The sequence below is a fragment of the Bubalus kerabau genome, chromosome 6 (genome assembly GCF_029407905.1).
Source record: "Bubalus kerabau isolate K-KA32 ecotype Philippines breed swamp buffalo chromosome 6, PCC_UOA_SB_1v2, whole genome shotgun sequence".
Taxonomy (NCBI): Eukaryota; Metazoa; Chordata; class Mammalia; order Artiodactyla; family Bovidae; genus Bubalus; species Bubalus kerabau.
Window position 1 is genome coordinate 104,775,677 of NC_073629.1, and position 18,911 is coordinate 104,794,587.

The 18,911-nt window shown below is 43.7% G+C and overlaps 1 protein-coding gene across 1 annotated transcript in view; it reads left to right on the plus strand.

Annotated features, from left to right (window-relative positions):
- Window positions 1-4,318, plus strand: part of LOC129656502 (uncharacterized) — a 59,043-nt gene extending 54,725 nt beyond the window's left edge. Inside the window, exon 4 of the mRNA XM_055587129.1 lies at window positions 3,692-4,318. Coding sequence (XP_055443104.1) covers window positions 3,692-3,976 — 285 coding nt within the window. The 3' untranslated portion in view covers window positions 3,977-4,318. The remainder of the gene's footprint in view (window positions 1-3,691) is intronic.
- The last annotated feature ends 14,593 nt before the right edge of the window (window positions 4,319-18,911 follow it).

Below are 18,911 nucleotides of genomic sequence, written 5' to 3' on the forward strand. Positions count from 1 at the left end.
TTTCTTGGTTTGCAAAATCACTGCAGATGGTGGCCGCAGCCATGAAATTGAAAGACACTTGCTCCTTGGAAGAAAAGCTATGACAAACCTAGACAAGATATTAAAAAGTAGAGACATTACTTTGCTGACAAAGGTCTATCTAGTCAGAGGTATGGTTTTTTCCAGTAGTCATGTATGGATGTGAGAGTTGGACCATAAAGAAAGCTGAATGCTGAAGAACTGATGCTTTTGAGCTGTGGTGTTAGAGAAGACTCTAGGGAATCCCTTGGACAGCAAGGAGATCAAACCAGTCAATCCTAAAGGAAATCAATCCCGAATATTCATTGGAAGGATTGATGATGAAGCTGAAGCTCCAATACTTTGGCCACTTTAGGTGAAGAACTGACTCATTAGAAAAGACCCTGCTACTAGGAAAGATTGAAGGCAGGAGGAGAAAGGGATGACAGAGGCTGAGCCGGTTGAATGGCATCACTGACTTAATGGACATGAGTTTGAGTAAGCTCAGGTGATGGACAGGGAAGTCTAGCATGCTGAAGTCCATAGGGTTGCAAAGAGTCAGACATGACTGAGTGAATGAACTGAACCAAGGGGATTTGCCTAGTGGTCCAGTGATTAAGACTTTATCTTCCAATGTAGGGGGTGCAGGTTTGATCCCTGGTCAGGGAGCAAAGATCCTGCATGCCTTGTGACAAAAACAAAAACAAAAGCAAAAAAATCCCAGACATAAAACAGAAGCAATGTTGTAACATATTCAATAAAGACTTCAAAAATGGTCCAAAAGTTAAAAAAAAAAATTTAAATAAATGCATGGTGAAAAGTGAAAGTCACTCAGTTGTGTCCAACTCTTTGTGATTCCATGGACTATACAGTCCATGGAATTCTCTAGGCCAGAATACTGAAATGGGTAGCCTTTCCTTTCTCCAGGGGACCTTCCCAATCCAGGGATCGAACTCGGGTCTCCCACATTGCAGGTGGATTGTTTACCAGCTGAGCCACAAATGCATGGTAGGTATTTATGAAAACTTAAAGAGCATCATTTCCTCCTTCAGGGAATCACTCATGTTGATCTTTTGTTTTGTTGGCATTTATTCAATTCAACCAACATCTATTGGACACCTGCCTTGTACCAAGCAGAGCCCTGGAAATACCCAATGGTCCCTCTTTGTCTCCCAATTTATTAACACCTATTTTTATTTTAACTATTTTTTTTCTAAATTGACATGTTTAATGATATACCTCCAATCCTATCACCTGTTCTGTCAGCAAGTAATTAATGAAAATGTTAAATAGTACTGGGCAAGAACTGGCCCTTATGGAACTACATTTGTTAAATTCCCTCAAGCTGACATTTACACTGACCTGTTAATCAATTTTGTGTTCACGGGATACATAAATTATAGTTTCCCAGTTTCATAATGGGTAGGTCAAAAGAGATAAAACCTTTGGCATTAACTAAATTTCTTTCCTTGAAGGACAAGAAGCATCAGATTTATTCTCAAGACCATGTTGATTTTCACTCTAGCTGCTGCTGCTGCTAAGTCACTTCAGTCGTGTCCAACTCTGTGCGACCCCATAGATGGAAGCCCACCAGGCTCCCCCGTCCCTGGGATTCTCCAGGCAAGAACACTGGAGTGGGTTGCCATTTCCTTCTCCAATGCATGAAAGTGAAAAGTGAAAGGGAAGTCGCTCAGTCGTGTCTGACTCTTAGCGACCCCATGGACTACAACCTACCAGGCTCCTCCATCCACGGGATTTTCCAAGCAAGAGTACTGGAGTGGGGTGCCATTGCCTTCTCCGTCACTCTAGCTAGAGCTGTTTATTAAAGTAAATAAGAGCCGGTTTTCCTTTTTTCCAGACTTTGAGTGCTATAATAGGCAAGGAATTAGTTCCAGTAATGCCTTTCACTGTTTATGTTTATAAGGAGGATTTTGTTATCTTTGAATCCCTTTTAAAATTTCCATTCTGAAAACTTTAGCAATAATTATCACTCAAGTCAATACTGACCTTTCCAGCCCCTTTGACATGAATGACATATTAGGCTCCAATTTCAGTGCTGTGCATTTGTTGCTAATTAGAAATAAGCACGGAGAAGGCAATGGCAACCCACTCCAGCACTCTTGCCTGGAAAATCCCATGGATGGAGGAGCCTGGTGAGCTGCAGTCCATGGGGTCGTGAAGAGTCAGACACGACTGAGCGACTTCCCTTTCACTTTTCACTTTCCTGCATTGGAGAAGGAAATGGCAACCCACTCCAGTGTTCTTGCCTGGAGAATCCCAGGGACGGGGGAGCCTGGTGGGCTGCCGTCTATGGGGTCGCACAGAGTTGGACATGACTGAAGCGACTTAGCAGCAGCAGCAGCAGAAATAAGCAAACAAGGAAAGCTTGTAAAATACTACCATGAGGCAATTCACTTTGGAGGTACATGCTTTGATGTATGTGTGGGGGTACTCACAAGGGGAGTAAATAAATTCCCATCCACTTATCCTTTTGTCCCCAAAGCATTTCTTGACTTTCAGAAATACCTGCTCCTCCCTCCGTTTAAATTTTAGGTAAGAGGCACCTTTGTCATATCTCCTACAGCTGCTAATTGCTAGAAGTTTATGTCCTAAAGATGGGAGGGAACTCTTTGTTGATCTTGGACCTCCATGCATTCCCCACGTGGAATTAAAGTCATAGTTTATAGTAAAGAGGCCTTTTGGGAGTCTTCTAAAATTAAGATAAGTTTTAAGTATGCAATCTCAGCAGGGAATGGGTTCTATAGCCAGGGACTGTGCTAAGTCAGTTGAGAGAGGGATACTGTCTGAAGAAGAAATACCAACATGTTTTGCAGCCCCATACAATGGGCTTTCCCCTCACTGGACTATTGGCATAAGAAGGACATCTTGACCCAGTGCAGGTTTCTCTTCCTCCAGAGTGGTTGACTTTACTTGCTCACTCACTTCATGCTTACTTTTCTAACTGTTCCTGGATATTGGTTCATGATAATCTTGGTATAATGTGAAATACGATATTTTCTTTCATCTTTTTCTTTCTTTTCCATTACCTTTACGGGGATGTAGAGGAATGGGAGTCCCAGCATGATGAATCCAGCGGTGGAACCGTGAAAAACTCTTTACGTTTTCATTAAGATACTATACCCTTTTCTTTCAGTGCCTTATATTCCCTTGTTAATCCTCACAAAGACTTTTTGTAGTGGATAAAATCTCCATTGCACATCTGAGGAGATGGTGGAGGGTGGGCCCCAATGGCCCCGTAAGTTGGGGAAGGTCCCAGAATGAGTCCGGTGTGGAGGAGGATTCATGGTGGCCGTTTGAGTCCTGACTCCTCTCTCCACGCCCAGCCCAGCAGGCCTGACTCAGCCAAGCCTCTGCCTTCTCTCCCCTTCCTCCCCTCTTCCCATAGTCCAAGGGCCTGCAATCTTTTGATTTTATTTTCTGATGAGGCTCCCATGAGCTTTCTCCAGGTATTTTTCCAACATCGTACCCAGCCCAAGAGAAGTCTGAGGTGGTGCCAAGCTCTCTGAGGGAGCTTGCTGCCTGGGGACCACAAGCTTCCTGTCGCTTGCTGTTGGCTTTCCCCCCTCCTGGCTGCTCCTGTGAGGGAAGCGCTGCCCGTCTCCCCTCGCTCTTGGGCCCTGACTGCCAGGGCTCACTGGCACCTTGTGATCACTGGGTGCCTCCACTTTTGCAGGCCGTGGATCCCGCCTGTGCTTCTGACCCAGGCTTCTCCAACACCCGCTCAGCTCAGTCGTGCGGCATGAACCTGGCTGGGCACGCTCGCCCTGGACTGAGACTCCAGCAGGTCCGTCCCTACCTTGCTTGCGTTTGTTCTGGAATATTTGCTCAGCGCAGAGCTTCTGCCTCCGTGGAACTGTTTCCCCCAGGTTATCTTTCGAGGCATTTATCAGAGAAGAAAATGAGGACAACCTTTCCTCTCCCTGGGGCTTACCTGTGTGTTAGTGTTAATAAGCCTTAGTTGTACCAAGTCCAACAGCTCACGCCTGTGCACCTCAAGTGTCCCACTGACAGCGCCCTTCGTAAAAACAGCTTTATCAAGATGCAATTTGCATGCCACAAGATTCACCGGTTTCAAATGTGCAACATAATGGTTTCATAAGCTGCGCAGCCATGACTATAACTAGCTTTAGATTATTTCCATCACCACAAAAGATCTGTTGTTACAGTTACAGTAATCTCCATCCCACTCCCACAAAGTCTAATCTACTTTGTGTCTGTGCCGAGCTGCTTTCTCTGGACATTTCGTATAAATGGAATCACACAGTATATACTGTTTTACAGCTGGCTTCTTTGAATAAGCATGTGGTTTTTGAAATTTGTCCGTGTTGTATCCTGTATCGGTAGTCTGTTTCTCTTTATTGCTGAATGGCGTTCCTCTGTATGACTGGCCGACGTTTTGTTTATCCGTTCACCAGCTGATGGACATTTGGGCTGTTTCCGTCTTTTGGCAATTGTGAATAATGCTGCTGTGAACACTCATGCACACGTCTTTATGTGGACACATCCTCATTTTTCTTGAGTAGATACTTAAGAGGGGGAGTGGCTGCAGTCATAGAATAAGTTTACGATTAGCTTTTTAAGAAACCGCCCAACTGTTTTCCCAAGTGGTTGCACCATTTTATGTTACTATCAGCAATATAGGAAGGGTTCTGTTTCTCCCCATCCTTGCCAATATGTTCCCTTGTGTTTCTGACTCAGACACATTTTGAAAGCCTGCTACTCAGTCTGTTCCTTTTCTGGGCAATATTCCCTTGCTGGACTAAAGATTTATTCATGTGGGCATTTCTGCTCCCCCAAAGCAAGTCTAAAATGGCCAGGGATAATAAAACTTCCCAACATTTTTATTCTCGCTTCCCTAACTAGTAGTGGATTCTATTTAGTTTTTTTTCTTTATGGTAGTTTGCTGCTGCTGCTGCTAAGTCACTTCAGTTGTGTCTGACTCTGTGCGACCCCATAGACAGCAGCCCACCAGGCTCCCCCTTCCCTGGGATTCTCCAGGCAAGAACACTGGAGTGGGTTGCCATTAACTTCTCCAATGGTAGTTTAGGTTTTTTTTTTTTGTCCTTTTTCTCCTGTAAAGAAGGTAAAAGTATCCCATTTTCCTGAATAGTATAGTGAACTTAGTAATATACTGTACATGAGAAAGGAGATTTTCGTATTAAATTTTAGATGAGCATTCTGAGTATGTAGACATCAATCAGAGTTACTTTCAAAATGCAGACATGGCTAAACCAAGGAAAGGTGAGCTGAATCTCATTAGGTCAGTGGACTCTGACTGTAGGGTGCTGCAAGAGCCTGAAAAAAGAAAGGAAGAGAAGAAAAAAACTTACTGATAGTAATAGGAAGAGAGAACAGGATGCTGAAAGGCCTGAGGAAATGCTTGCATTCTGGCCCTTGCATTGGTACCCTGACTGTGAGTCCTTTAGAAGGGAGAAGGCTTCCCTGAACCCCAGTTTCCTCTTCAGGACCTTGGAGTGACTGTGTCCACCTTGTGGGCCCTGACAGCTTGGGGCCAGTGTGCAGAGTGCCTTGCACAGAGCCTGGCCCTCGGGGGTGCTAGAAAAGGACTGCGGAGGAGGCAGTAAGGCTGGGTTCTAGGTCAAGGTGAACGCTATGGAGTGTAGACCAGGCATTCTCAAACTTCCACATGCCTAATAATCACCTGGAGCTCAGGTGGCACCCCTAGTGTTCATGATCTAGGTGGTCAGGGTGAGGCCCGAAAAATGGCATTTCTAGTAAACTTCTAGTGCTGCTGAGGCCACCATGCACATGCTGCTTCGAGAGCCACGGGTGCAGAGAGGAGGAGCTGCTGGGAGCCAGGTACCTGTTCCCAGGGAAGAGAGGGTGCCTCCTGGTGCCTTCTACATCCCAGACTGTTTAAAAAGATGAGTCAGACACCGTCCCTGGCCTCGACCTGCCAGTCCAGGGCTGTGAGTTTTTAGTGGAGTGTGGCTAGTTTTCAGTGTTGTGTTAGTTTCAGTATACTGCAGAGTGATTCGGTTATAGTATATATGTATATATCTGTATTCTTTTTTCCATTGTACTTTATTGTAAGATATTGAATGTAGTTTCCCTGTGCTGTGCAGTCAGCCCTTGTTGGTTATGTGCCATGATTCTCGGGGCTGGAGGGAGGCCTGGGAAGGCAGTTCCTGACGTCCATGTGAGATCCTTCATGGGGACCCCTCCAAACTCCCCCTGTCCACATCTCCCTCCCCTACAGCTTCATCTCTTTTGTTCACTGCTGAATTCTGGTAATCAGAAGAGTGCCTGGCACCTAGTAGGTGCTCCTTAAATATTTGTTGAATAAATGAATGAAGGTTGAGAATTACCATTTGTTATTTGCTTACAAGGCTTGCTGTCACAAAATACTACAGAATATGAGGCTCAAGCAACAGAAATTAATTTATTTTCTCACCTTTCTGGAGCCTGGAAGTCTAAGATCAAGGTGCCAGTAGGTTTGGGTTCTTGTGAAGCTTGTCTCCTTGGCTGGTAGATAGCCACTTGGTCGCCACTGTGTCCTCACATGGCCTCTCCTCTGTGTGCATCACTGCTGTCTCATGCTCTTCTTATAAGGGCACCAGTTCTGTTGGATAAGGGCCCCATCCTTATGATCTATTTAACCTAATTATCTCTTTTAAGGCTTCCCTGTGGCTCAGCTCGTAAAGAATGCGCCTGTCATGTGGGAGACCTGGGTTTGATACCTGGGCTGGGAAGATCCCCTGGAGAAGGGAAAGGCTGTCCACTCCAGTATACTGGCCTGGAGAATTCCATGGACTGTATAGTCCGTGGGGTTGCAAAGAGTTGGACACGACTGAGCGACTTTCACTTCACTTCTCCAAATACAGTCACATTAGGGGATAGGGCTTCAACATGTGGATTTCGGGGGGACAGAATTTCGTCTATATCACCATGAACCACAGCTGCAGACTGGAGGAGTCATATTTCTAGCTTGGGGTTCCATAAAGGTTGAGAACCTCCAATCTAGTAGATTCCTTTGTTTCTTACTGAAACACTGAGTAGAGACATAAACTTAGGTTTTAATTGAAAAAAAGAAATAGAAGTACCAACAGACAAAGTTTTGGTGGGGAACCACTCATTAAAAAAAAAATTGTTTATTTTTGACTGCACTGGATCTTCGTTGCTGCATATGGGCTTTCTCTAGTTGTGGAGAGCGGGGGCTACTCTTTGTTGCAATGTGCAGATTTCTTGTTGGACTGGCTTCTCTTGTTGCAGAGTACGGGTTCTAGGATGTATGGGCCTCAGTAGTTGCAGCTTTTGGGCTCCAGAGCTCAGGCTCTGTAGTTGTGGTGCATGGGCTTAGTTGGCCCCCCGCATGTGGGATCTTCCTGAACTAGGGATCGAACCAGTGTCCCCTGCATTGCAAGGTGGATTCTTAACCACTGGACTACCAGGGCAGCCCCAAACCACTAATTTTTTAAATTCCAGAGCCATTGCCTATGGGAAGTATGATTAATTTTTCTTGACTATACAACATGAGATTGTGAGATGATTGCTCAGCTACACGTTGTTCACAACCCCAAATTTTCCCATGCTTCTAAAATTTGACTGTAGAGCTAAAGCGCTAAGGAGAAGTGTCTTGCCCTGAATGCAGTTAGGGAAAGCCGGCTTCCTGGAGGAATCAGATGAAGGGTAGACACAGCAGGGAGTCTCACTGTTTTGCCTTTGGGTGGAGGGAGGAAATGTGGAATTTGTCGCTTAAGCTTTGAGTCTCTTAGCATCTAGTCCCCCTACAGCATAGCCCTGAACATTGCAGGTTCTTATCAAATCCATTAAACTGGAGGCCTCTAGTTTATTTGCAAATGTTATGATTAATGACTTTGGTATCACTGGGGTGACAGCCTGATGTTTCCGGAACTGCCTGCTCTCCCTCCCTTGTTCATGCTCCGGTAGGAGCATCAGTCCATCTGGGAGCTACAGGAGGGACAGTGTTCACTTCTTTGCAGGCACCTGCTTCCTCCCCAGACTGGCAGATTGGGACCTCCTGAGGCCAAGAGAGGAAAGAAGGCAGGCAGCTGGGAGGTGGGAGAACTGGGGGTTGCTTCACTCTCCCAGCGTGGTTATTTCCCTCACTTGGTGGTAGCAGCAGGTGCCAGCTAGAACCAGCTGGTGCCTCTGGATCGTACAGTTGCAGGAGCCAAGGATGGTGATCATTCTCATACTGTCCCTGCCAGGCCCTGTCCCGAATGCCCGTTTGGTTTTGCTTTTGCCCTGCCTCTTTCTCTCTCTGTTTCCACTTGAGTCAACTCACCCTACTTTACAGACTCCATCTGCCCAAGCTCCTTCTTCCCAGTTCTCAGCTCACCTACTTCCTTGATCCTTGAGTTCTAAACAGGTAGCTGTGAGCACCATCAGGGTTTTAAAGTTGTAACTTTGACGCTCTGTACTACGGTCATATTCTTTTGCTAGAGCTCCTGGAGCAAAGTGCCACAAATGGGGTGGCTGAGCTTTTTAGAACAACAAGAATTTATTGTCTCTCATTTCTGGAGGCCACAAGTCTGAAATCAAGGTGTTGCCAGGGCCATTCTCCCGCTGACGGCACTAGGGAAGGATCTGTTTCAGGCCTCTCTCGCAGCTTCTGGAATTCTTTGGCTTGTTGGCAGTGTAACTCCAATCTTCACATGGCGTGTGTGTGCGTATCTGTGTTCAACTTTCTTCTTTATTAATGTTTTTATTTTTTAATTCAAGTATGAATGGTTTACAATGTGTTAGTTTCAGGCGTGCATCAAAGTGATTCAGTTATATAGTCTATGTATATTTTTCTTCAGATTTTTTCCCCTTATAGTTTATTACAAATATTGAATATAGTTCCTTGTGCTACCCACTAGGTCCTTGTTGGTTGTCTATTTTATATATAGCATTGTGTTCACGTGTATCTCAAACTCCTAATTTATCCCCTTCCCCACCTTTCCCCTTTGGTAACCATAGTTTGTTTTCTATGTCTATGAGTCTGTTTCTCTTTTGTAAATAAGTTCATTTGTACCATTTTTTAAGATTCCACATGTAAGTGATATCAGATGATTTTTGTCTTTCTCTGTCTGACTGACTTAGTTTGATAATCTCTAGGTCCGTTCATGTTCCTGTGTGATGGTTTAGTCGCTAAGTTGTGTCCGACTCTTTGTGATCCCATGAACTGGGGAAGCCCCTCTTGTTGCTGCAAATGGCATTATTTCATTCTATTTGTGGTTGAATAATATTCCATTATCTATCTATCTCTATATATCTCTCACATCTTCTTTACCATTCATCTGTTGATGCCCATTTAGGTTGTTTCCATGTCTTGGCTATTGTAAATAGTTAAATTTCCCCTTTTTTATAAGGACACCAGTCATATTGAATTAGAGGCTCACTCTGCTCCAGCATAATCTCATCTTAATTTAACAAACTACATTGTCAAGACCCTGTATTCACAGCAGTTTTGATTTACTATGAGAAATAACTTTAGATAGGCTGAGTCAGGGTTTCTAAGAATATGCTTATAAATAAGCCTCCTACATTTTTATATCATCCTTACTTTTAAGATAGTAAGAGATGGAAGTTACATCTTATTTACATTAGGAAGCAGAGAAAGGGCAGTGACATTTGCAGGTGTGATATCTTGGAGATAGAATTAGAACAGATGATTTCAGGGGATGGAATAATAAAGCAGTCTTGGAGAGGAGCAACAGGAATGAATGCGTTATGTGTTTAGGAGATCCTCCCCCAAGACAGAGTCATCTAAAGCTCAGAGAGGATGGCAGTTGCCTCAAGTGGAGACATTTGAAACCAGAAACCCAACTGGGAGCTCCCAATTCATAGCCAGACTTGATGGGCTTGCTTGTTCCAGAATGCTACACTGAAACAGGCAGCTAAAGGACCACTCAGTCTCTGGTCTGTTCTAATTCTGCCTCCAAGAAGTCACACCTGCAAATGTCACTGCCCCTTTCTTTGCCTCCTAACTGATCTCCCCAACTCCAAACACACTCTCTGCTTCCAGTCCCTCCCACACAGTACTGTGTAGTCTCTCTGCAGAGAAACTCTGCTCCTGTCACTCCCGTGCCCCTAAAACTGTCATGGGATCCCCACTGCCTAGTAAAATACAAGTTCCCCTCACTGGTATTCAAGAGTCTGCACAGTATGATGCCATCTCAGACAGACATAAGATGCCCCCCAGTGATCCCCGTCTCCTCATTCCCTATGTTGACCGGACCTAGTGACTTGCTTCCAGTGAACAGAACAGGGCAAAAGTGATGGTATTACTTCCATTATTAGGTTACAAAAGACTGTAGCTTCTATCTTACCAGCAGACTCTCTTTCTCTCTGTCTTGTTTCTTTGATGAAGTCAGCTGTTAGAGAGGCCCATGTGGCAAGAAACTGAGGATGACCTCTGGCCGATAGCCAGCAAGGCATGGGATCCTGCCAACAGCCTGTGAATGCCAACAACTGCTGAGTGAACTTGGAAGCAGATCACACCCTGGTTGAGCCTTGAGAAGACTAGGGCCCCAGCAAGTGCCTTGACGGTGGCCTTATGAGAGGCCCAGGGCGAGGACCTTGATTGCAGCCTGAAGAGACCCTAAAGCTGATAATGAAGACCCAGCTAAACCTGCCCTGGATTCTTGACCCAGAGAAATGGAAATAATAAATGTGTATTGTTGTAAATTTCTCAGATTGGGGGGTAATTTCTTATTCAACAGTTGATAACTAATGTATGCTGTAATGCCTTTGTCCCTTACCAAGGCCTCATACATCTTTGGAAGTAGAGTCCATGCTGTCTGCTTTCTTGCCTTCATGATTTTCCTGTGGACTTTACTTAGAAGGCTTTCATCTGTCTTCTTCACATGAAAAATTCTTGTTTGTCTTTATGTCTTAAGCACTTAAACACTTGCATATCATAAGGTTTCAATAAATGCTTTTACATTTTAATCATTGAAAAGGATTTCAAAAGTAACAATTATTATTTGGAAGAACCCACTTATAGACAAGGGGCTTCTCTGGTGGAGTTAGTGGGGCCACAAAGAGTTGGACATGTCTGAGCGACTGAACACACATAGCCCCCGCCCACACACACACACACACACACACACACAGACAAAGTGCTTGAGTTCAGTTCAGTTCAGTCGCTCAGTCGTGTCTGACTCTTTGCGACCCCATGAATCACAGCACGCCAGGCCTCCCTGTCCATCACCAACTCCCGGAGTTCACTCAGACTCACGTCCATCGAGTCAGTGATGCCGTCCAGCCCAGATACTCAAACACTTTAAAAAATTTAATTCAGTAAGTATTTATTTAGAATCTGCCTGAGTCAGGTCCTATGGATAGGAAGATGTCAAGAACCAGAAAGCTTTGTTTCGAACATGGAGTGCTGCTTTCATACACGTTCAACCCATAGCTGATTAATTCCTACTTACCTTTCAGATCTCATCAGTTATGTGTCACCCATTTAAGGCACTTTTCTTTGACTCTCAAAATAGATCAGGTCTACTTGTTAGAAGCATTCATTGATTTGGAAACATGCCCTCCGTTGTAATTAAATAATTAATTGTGTGAGTGAAAGTTTAATATCCATCATCCCTATTGGACTGTGGGCTCCGGGAGGCCAGGGACCTTCCCTTTCCTCATTCATCCTTGAATCTTTATGACTGTTTGGTCCCATGCCTTGACTCTCATAGGAGGCTAATAAATATTTGCTGGATCACTGTTGACCCAGTTTTTCCTGGACCACAGAAGATCACATTCCGGGTGGGTGGCTCCAATGGCAGTCCAGCATGATGGCAAGAGCTATGACATAGGTCTTGGTCCTGGGTGCAGTGGGGGTGGGGGGGATGGCAGAGCTGAGGTATGAAAGACATCAGAGATGAAATGGTCATTGAGCTGGGTTTTGAAGTAGAAACAGCAGTTTGTGAGGTGGAGGAAGGTGGACTCAGTGAGAGGTAGGGTTTTCCTACCTGAGAACAAAGGCAGGGATGATCCTGGTGGATTAGAACAGAACTTCCCAGCAGAGAGTGAGCTGTGGTGACCCAGGGTGCCTTGAAGAGGTACGGGTTTGCCTCCTTATTGACCCTTGTCTATTTATCCCCGTGTACCCTCAAAGATTATTATTTTCTGAGTGTGCCTTGACCTGAAAAAGTTTGAGAGGCACTGGATCAGCTTCAGATGAAACAGAGCAGGTAGGATATAGGATTTGGCGAAGATGAGCCTAGAGAAAAGGCTGTGAGTGGACTGCAAAGTGTGTCCATTCTCTGCTCATGAGTTTGGATTTTGCACCGTGGGACGTGGTGAGACAGTAGCAGTTGGATCTTCTCTTTTCCAGTCTCCTCCTCAATCTTCTTAAGATTATTCCTAGACTTTGTATATGTGTTGTAGATTTTAAATTAATGAAAATGAATAACTGTTATAAGTTCTACCTCTTAATTCTCAGGGGCACAACACCAAAATCCTGTGCTGTGGCAAATTTCGCTCTCGTGTGGTGAGACGTTGGTACATTGGATCAGCTATGATTGCATTATTAACACAAGTGTAGTGTTAGCCAAAAAGTTTGGGTTTTTCCATAAAATGTTACAGAACTTTTGGCCAACCCAATAGTTTACTGCAACTAGTAAAACATTGTTGATGTTTTCACAGTATGCCGTAATTTTTTTTAAAAGACCTAATGTTTTCTAGAGCATTTTTACGTTTACATAAAAATTGAGAGGAAGGTACAGAAATTTTCCACATACTCCTTGCCTCCTTTATCAACATCCCCCACCTGAGAGGTGCATTTGTTACCAAGGATGAACCTACATTGACACAGCATAATTACCCAGAGTCCACGGTGTACCTTAGGGTTCACTCTCATACATTCTGTGGGTTTGGACGAATGCATGAGGAAATATATTCATCATTATACTATCATGCAAAGTATTTTCAGTGCCCTAAGAATCCTCCCTGCTCTGCCTGTTCATCTCTCCTCCCTTGACTCCTGGCAACCACTTATCTTTTCACTGTCTCCATAGTTTTGCATTTTCTAGGAAGAATGTCATATTGTTGGAATCATACAGTATGTAGCCTTTTCAGATTGGCTTCTCTCACCTACCAATATGCGTTTAATGTTCTTCCATGTCTTTTCATGACTTGATAGCTCTTTTTTTTTTAGTTCTGAAAAATATTCTATTGTTTGGCTATACCACAATTTATCCACTCACCTACCAAAAGACATCTTGGTTATTTCCACATTTTGACAATTATTAATAAGGTTACTGTAAACAACTATGTGCAGGTTTTCATGTGGAAATCACTAAATTTAAAAAATTGAATCAGGTTTACAATTTTTCCTAGATCAAATCGTAGGGCTGCTGTAGTTAAGTATCACAAACCGAGTGGCTTAGAACAACAGAAATATATTATTCCAAAGTTCTGGAGGCTAAAAGTCCAAAGTCAAGGTGTCAAGAGGGTCATGCTCCCTCTGAAACCTGTAGAGTTGTATTCTATTATATATATATATATACATATATATATATATATATCTCACATCTTTTTTTTTTTTTGGCTATACTGCGTGGCTTGCAGGATTTTAATTCTCCAACCAGGGGTTGAACCTGCACCCTTGACAGTGACAGCATGAAGTCCTAACCACAGACAACTAGAGAAGTAGTGTATACTGTATCTTCTTTATCCATTCACCTGCTGATGGACATTAAAGTTGTTTTGGCTATTATTGATAGTGCTGATATGAACACTGAGGTGTATGTACCTTTTCAAATTAGGCTTTCCTCTGCATATATGCCCAGGAGTGGGATTGCTGTTAGTAGATCAGATGGCAACTCTATTTTTAGTTTTTTAAGAAACCTCCGTACTGTAAGGTTTCTTAAAAACCTTCATACTGTTTTCCATAGTGGCCACCCTAATTTACATTCCCACCAACAATGTAGAAGGGTTCTGTTTTCTCCACACCCTCTACACTATTTATTATTTGCAGGTTTTTTGATGACACCCATTCTAACTGGTGTGAGGTGATAAATCATTGTAGCTTTGACTTGCATTTCTCTAATAATTAGTGATGTTGAGCATCTATTCATGTGCCTATTGGCCATCTGTATCCATATATCTTTTTTTTTTTGAGGGACACTGTTCAATCCATAGAAACAAAATTTTTACCAATTTGGATTTTAATATTTTTTTTTTAGTCAGAATAAACTGGTAGAGTTTTGCATTTCACCTACAGTCATAGTATGTCAGAATCTGAGTATGTCCATGAAAGTGTTACACTTGTGAATTTGAATCTACCAGGCAGACAAAAAATTTTGAGAACTGGTGCTATAATATAACCTTGTCTAACTAATTATCCCCTTAAATCTTAAAGACTTTTTGCTTGTCTTTCATCCATAGGAAGCTGGGCCTTTATGGCTAGGCCACACTGAGGCACTGGTCATCAACTGGAGAGATTTTGCCCGACAGGGGATATTTGGCAATGTTTGGAGGCATTTTTGGCTGTGACAACCAGTGGCTGGGGTGAAGGGCTACTGGCATCTAGTTGGTAGATGCCAAGGATACTAGTAAATAAACATCATGCAGTGAACAGGAGAGGCCCCCACAAATAAGAGCTGTTTGGTTCACAATGTCAGTTGTGCTGGTGTTGAGAAATCCTGAAACGGTGGGTTTTGTGGGCCTCCACATCTAGGGTGGTCGTAATAAAATGGTTGATCTGAATTAGATCAGGCTCTGGTGATTCCTTCTCTTAGAAATGTTTCAAGGTTGACTTTCTAACAGACTCTGATAGTCTCAATACATTTGCCAGTCTGGTTAGTGTGATGAAATGAGTTTGAATGTAGACTCAAGTCAGTATCCCAGAGTCAGTATCTAAAGTTGTTCAAAAATGAGTAAGAGTTTCAGTATCCCATCTGTTCCCACTTTATGGACTAGAGAAAAGTGAAAGTGAAGTTGCTCAGTCATGTCCGACTCTTTGCGACCCTGGGACTGTAGCCTACCAGGCTTCTCCATCCATGGGATTCTCCAGGCAAGAATACTGGAGTGGGTTACCATTTCCTTCTCCAGGGGATCTTCCCTGACCCAGGGATCGAACCCGGGTCTCCCACATTGGAGGCAGATGCTTTATCCTCTGAGCCACCAGGGAAGCAGAAAGATACATAATTACTTTCATATACTCATGGTCCAGTGAAGCCCCAGGGATACTCAGGAAATACGGTTTTGATTAACGACAAGGCTAATGTGAAATTAACATTAACACCAACACGAGTTGTTGAATAATTTGATATGATATTTCCTTTCCCAATCAGTTTATATTCCATTTAAAAAAGGCACTAGGTAATGATTATTCTTTGTATATTGTGAATTATCTTCAAATATTCATTTGGATCACTGGACCCAGGAAAGCTGAGCCCTTATGGCCAAGACTGACCCTGAGTAAGCCCCAGATTTGACGTTTGCTTTCGTCTGGACACCTGGCCCCTGGTTCCTCTTCTTGTTTTGCGTGGCTCTTCACTTTGGTCCTGATCACGTATGGGTAAATATCTACAGTCCTTTTTCTTTTAGGTTTAAGTTTATTTTCTATATTCCTGACTTAAATGAATCATTGGTGCTTTTTACTTATACCTATAATATGCTTCTTGGATGGATCACTATCTGTCCCTTTTTGAAGGGATTTCTGATCTCTTATCTCAAGGGACTTATAAATTAACTCTTGGCTTCTGTTGCCTCTCATTCTAGTTAATGGCTGCTGAGATTTTCTATCCATTGTCCTCTTTTGAGGCACTCAGGGCACCTGACAACATTTCATTCTATGGAGGCTGATTAATGAAAACCCTTGAGGTCATTTGTTACATGTCTTTAGGGACTCAGAAAAGGGACCTATATCACTAATTGGGCTTAGTTGAAATGAAAGGAGAGGAATATTGAAATTTCAGGACAAGTGTGTTATTGGAAAATGCTGCTATTTTCACTTTTATATTAATAATCATCATGAAGCCCCTTTAATTATAAATTATGAAGTAGCCTATTCTTGGGAACAGGGAATGCTTTCCTATTTCCTCGTGGATCAGTTATTGGCATCATGCTATATAACAACAACAACAACAACAAAAATCCCACAAAATCGCAGTGGCCTAGAGTTATAAGCATTTATTTCTCATTCATGCATTTGCAAGTCAGTTTGGCTAAAGTTAAACTAATCTGGACTGGCTCCAGGTTGCATGTTTTGTTTATGTCTGCTACACACATCTCTCACTTTTCTTGTATCTGTGACTTGTTTGCACCCAAGACATGCTCTTCTGATGATGATGGCAGAAGTACAAGATGTAAAATCCCATTGGCCAAACAAGTGATGTGACTAAGCTCAGTATCAGTAGGTATCCTGGTTACTATTGCTATGGAAAAAATTTTCCTAAACCTTAGTGGCTTAAGTAGTAGCAATCATTTTATTGTTTCTCATGGTTCCTCTGGGTCAGGAATTCAGGAAGGGCTCCACTGGGTGGTCCTGGCTCAGGGTCACCGGTATCGTTGCAGTCTGAAGATGCTTGGGGTTGGCATAACAGGGGGCTGGCCATTATTCTTAGGCTTCTCCACATGATCTTCCTCCATGGGCTAGCTTGGCCTTTCTCAGCTTGGTGACTGAAGGGCTGTCAGACTGCTCACAAGGAGGTGTAGAACTCTAGCACAGTTGTTCTGGAGAACCAAGTGGAAGCTACGTTGTTCTTTCTGACCAGCCCTGGAAGTCACATAGCATCACTTCTGCCGCTCTTGTTTGGTTAAAACGGTCACAAAAGCCTGCCCACATTCAAGGGGAAGAGATACAGTTCCCAACTCTTGATTCAAGGGGTGTTAAGGTTACATTGTAAGAAGCACATGAGGGATGGGATACAGTGCTGCAGCTATTTTGGGAAAATATAGTCTGCTGCAGTGGAGCAGATGGGATTCTCTGCCCACAGTGGAGGAGAGGAGAGTAGATATTTGCTAAACACAAACCTAGACTATCTTATGTCTTTAGGACTTTATGTGGAATGCACACGGCTTCCCAGTTATCACTAGTTGTTAAGAACGCACCTGCCAATGCAGGAGACATAAGAGATGCAGGTTCAGTCTCTGACTCGGGAAGATTCCCTGGAGGACGGCGTGGCAACCCACTCCAGTATTCTCACCTGGAGAATCCCGTGGATAGAGGAGCCTGGAGGGCTGCAGTCCATAGGGTCACAGAGCGTTGGACACGACCGAAGCGACTTAGCCTGCAAGCATGTGGGATGATGCGCAGAAATGTACAGTGGATAGCTTTACTAGGTGGGTACCCAGAAGCATGGCAAGATGGGAGCATGTGCAAGAGATTTATTGAGGGATTGCTCTTATGAAATGCCTAATGGGATGAGAGAAGCAGCGTAGGACAGGAAGAAACTAGTGGTGGATTTGGAAGAAGTCTGGCTTCAGCTTATGTTAAGGACTGAAAGTTTGTGTTCCCCCAGCTCATATGTTGAAATCCTAACCCTTAATGTGATGATATTAGGAATGGGGCTTTGGGGAGGGGGGTAATTTAATCATCATCATGATGGTTGGGAATGCATTTATAATGAGGTTCCAGAGAGTGTTCCATCTTTTTGTCCTGCCATATGAGGATATAGGAAAAAAGCAGTCTTTAACTTGTAAAGGAGTTACAAGTCGTGTTTCATCAGAATGCAGCCATGTAGCACCCTGATCTTGGACTCCCAGAGAGGTGAGAAATCAGTTTCTGTAGTTTATAAGTTATCGCTGACTCATTGGAAAAGACCCTGATTCAGGGAAAGATTGGGGGCAGGAGGAGAAGGGGACGACAGAGGATGAGATGGTTGGATGGCATCACCGACTCGATGGACATGGGTTTGTGTGGACTCCGGGAGATGGTGATGGACAGGGAGGCCTGGCATGCTGCGGTTCATGGGGTCACAAAGAGTCGGACACGACTGAGCGACTGAACTGAACTGATAAGTTATCAGTCTATGGGACCTTGTTATATCAGCCTGAACTAAGAGCCTAACTCCATGAGGAAGAAGCTTTAGAGTGTGAATTGTACTATAGAGTGTTTACTACCTTGAGGCAAAGGGGTTGAACTTTTATTTCCCTGCATCATTCAGTCACAGGTATCCCTTTGGGGAGCAGGGAAATGCATTTCTAGAAAAAGCAGCTCCCATTAGCTAAGAAGAATCCTCTAGAGATGGGTACAGGTGTGAGCCATAAGCAGCCAACACCTGCAGGAGGATGGGTAGACCTGCTGGTGAATGGGGATCGGAGGGGACCCCAGTAGCGTCTGCCGCACTGTACCATTCAGATCCTTGCACCTCGTACCATTCAGATCCACTGGTTCTTACTTTAAGTTTACTCTCTTCTCTCACATCTTGTTCAGGATTCTTCTTGGTCAGAATTTGGGGGTTAGTGGGATAAACTACAGCTTCCATTGTTGTAGTGGGTCCTGAGACCATAACTTGGACCCATCATCTCCCTTGTCTGCTATCCTTTCTAAAATTTCCTCCCTTGGCTAGCACATCTGCTGATTAAGGTGCTTGTCTGGTAAAGTGAGTCATCCCTGAGAGGTCTGAGCCTCTGGTTACCATGCCCTTATCAGGCAGTGGTTGATGTATGTGGTTGACAATGTACAGTTAAGGTTGGGCATTGACATACCAAGACACACTCTGTGGATCATCTGTCAGCCTATCACATATCATCTATATTCCTTTCTGTCCTGTTATATAGCAGCATCACGACTTTCTTATGATGGTCATGGTCAAACCCCCTTGCCAGTAACACAACTCAATTTCTTTCTCTGCTATTGGAATGCATAACCAAGAGTAACCAGGCAGGCAGCAGCTATAGCTTTGTTTATAGCTTTAATTTTAGCAGAAACTATGTCCTGTGATGGAAGCATCTCTAAGACCCACAAAGCC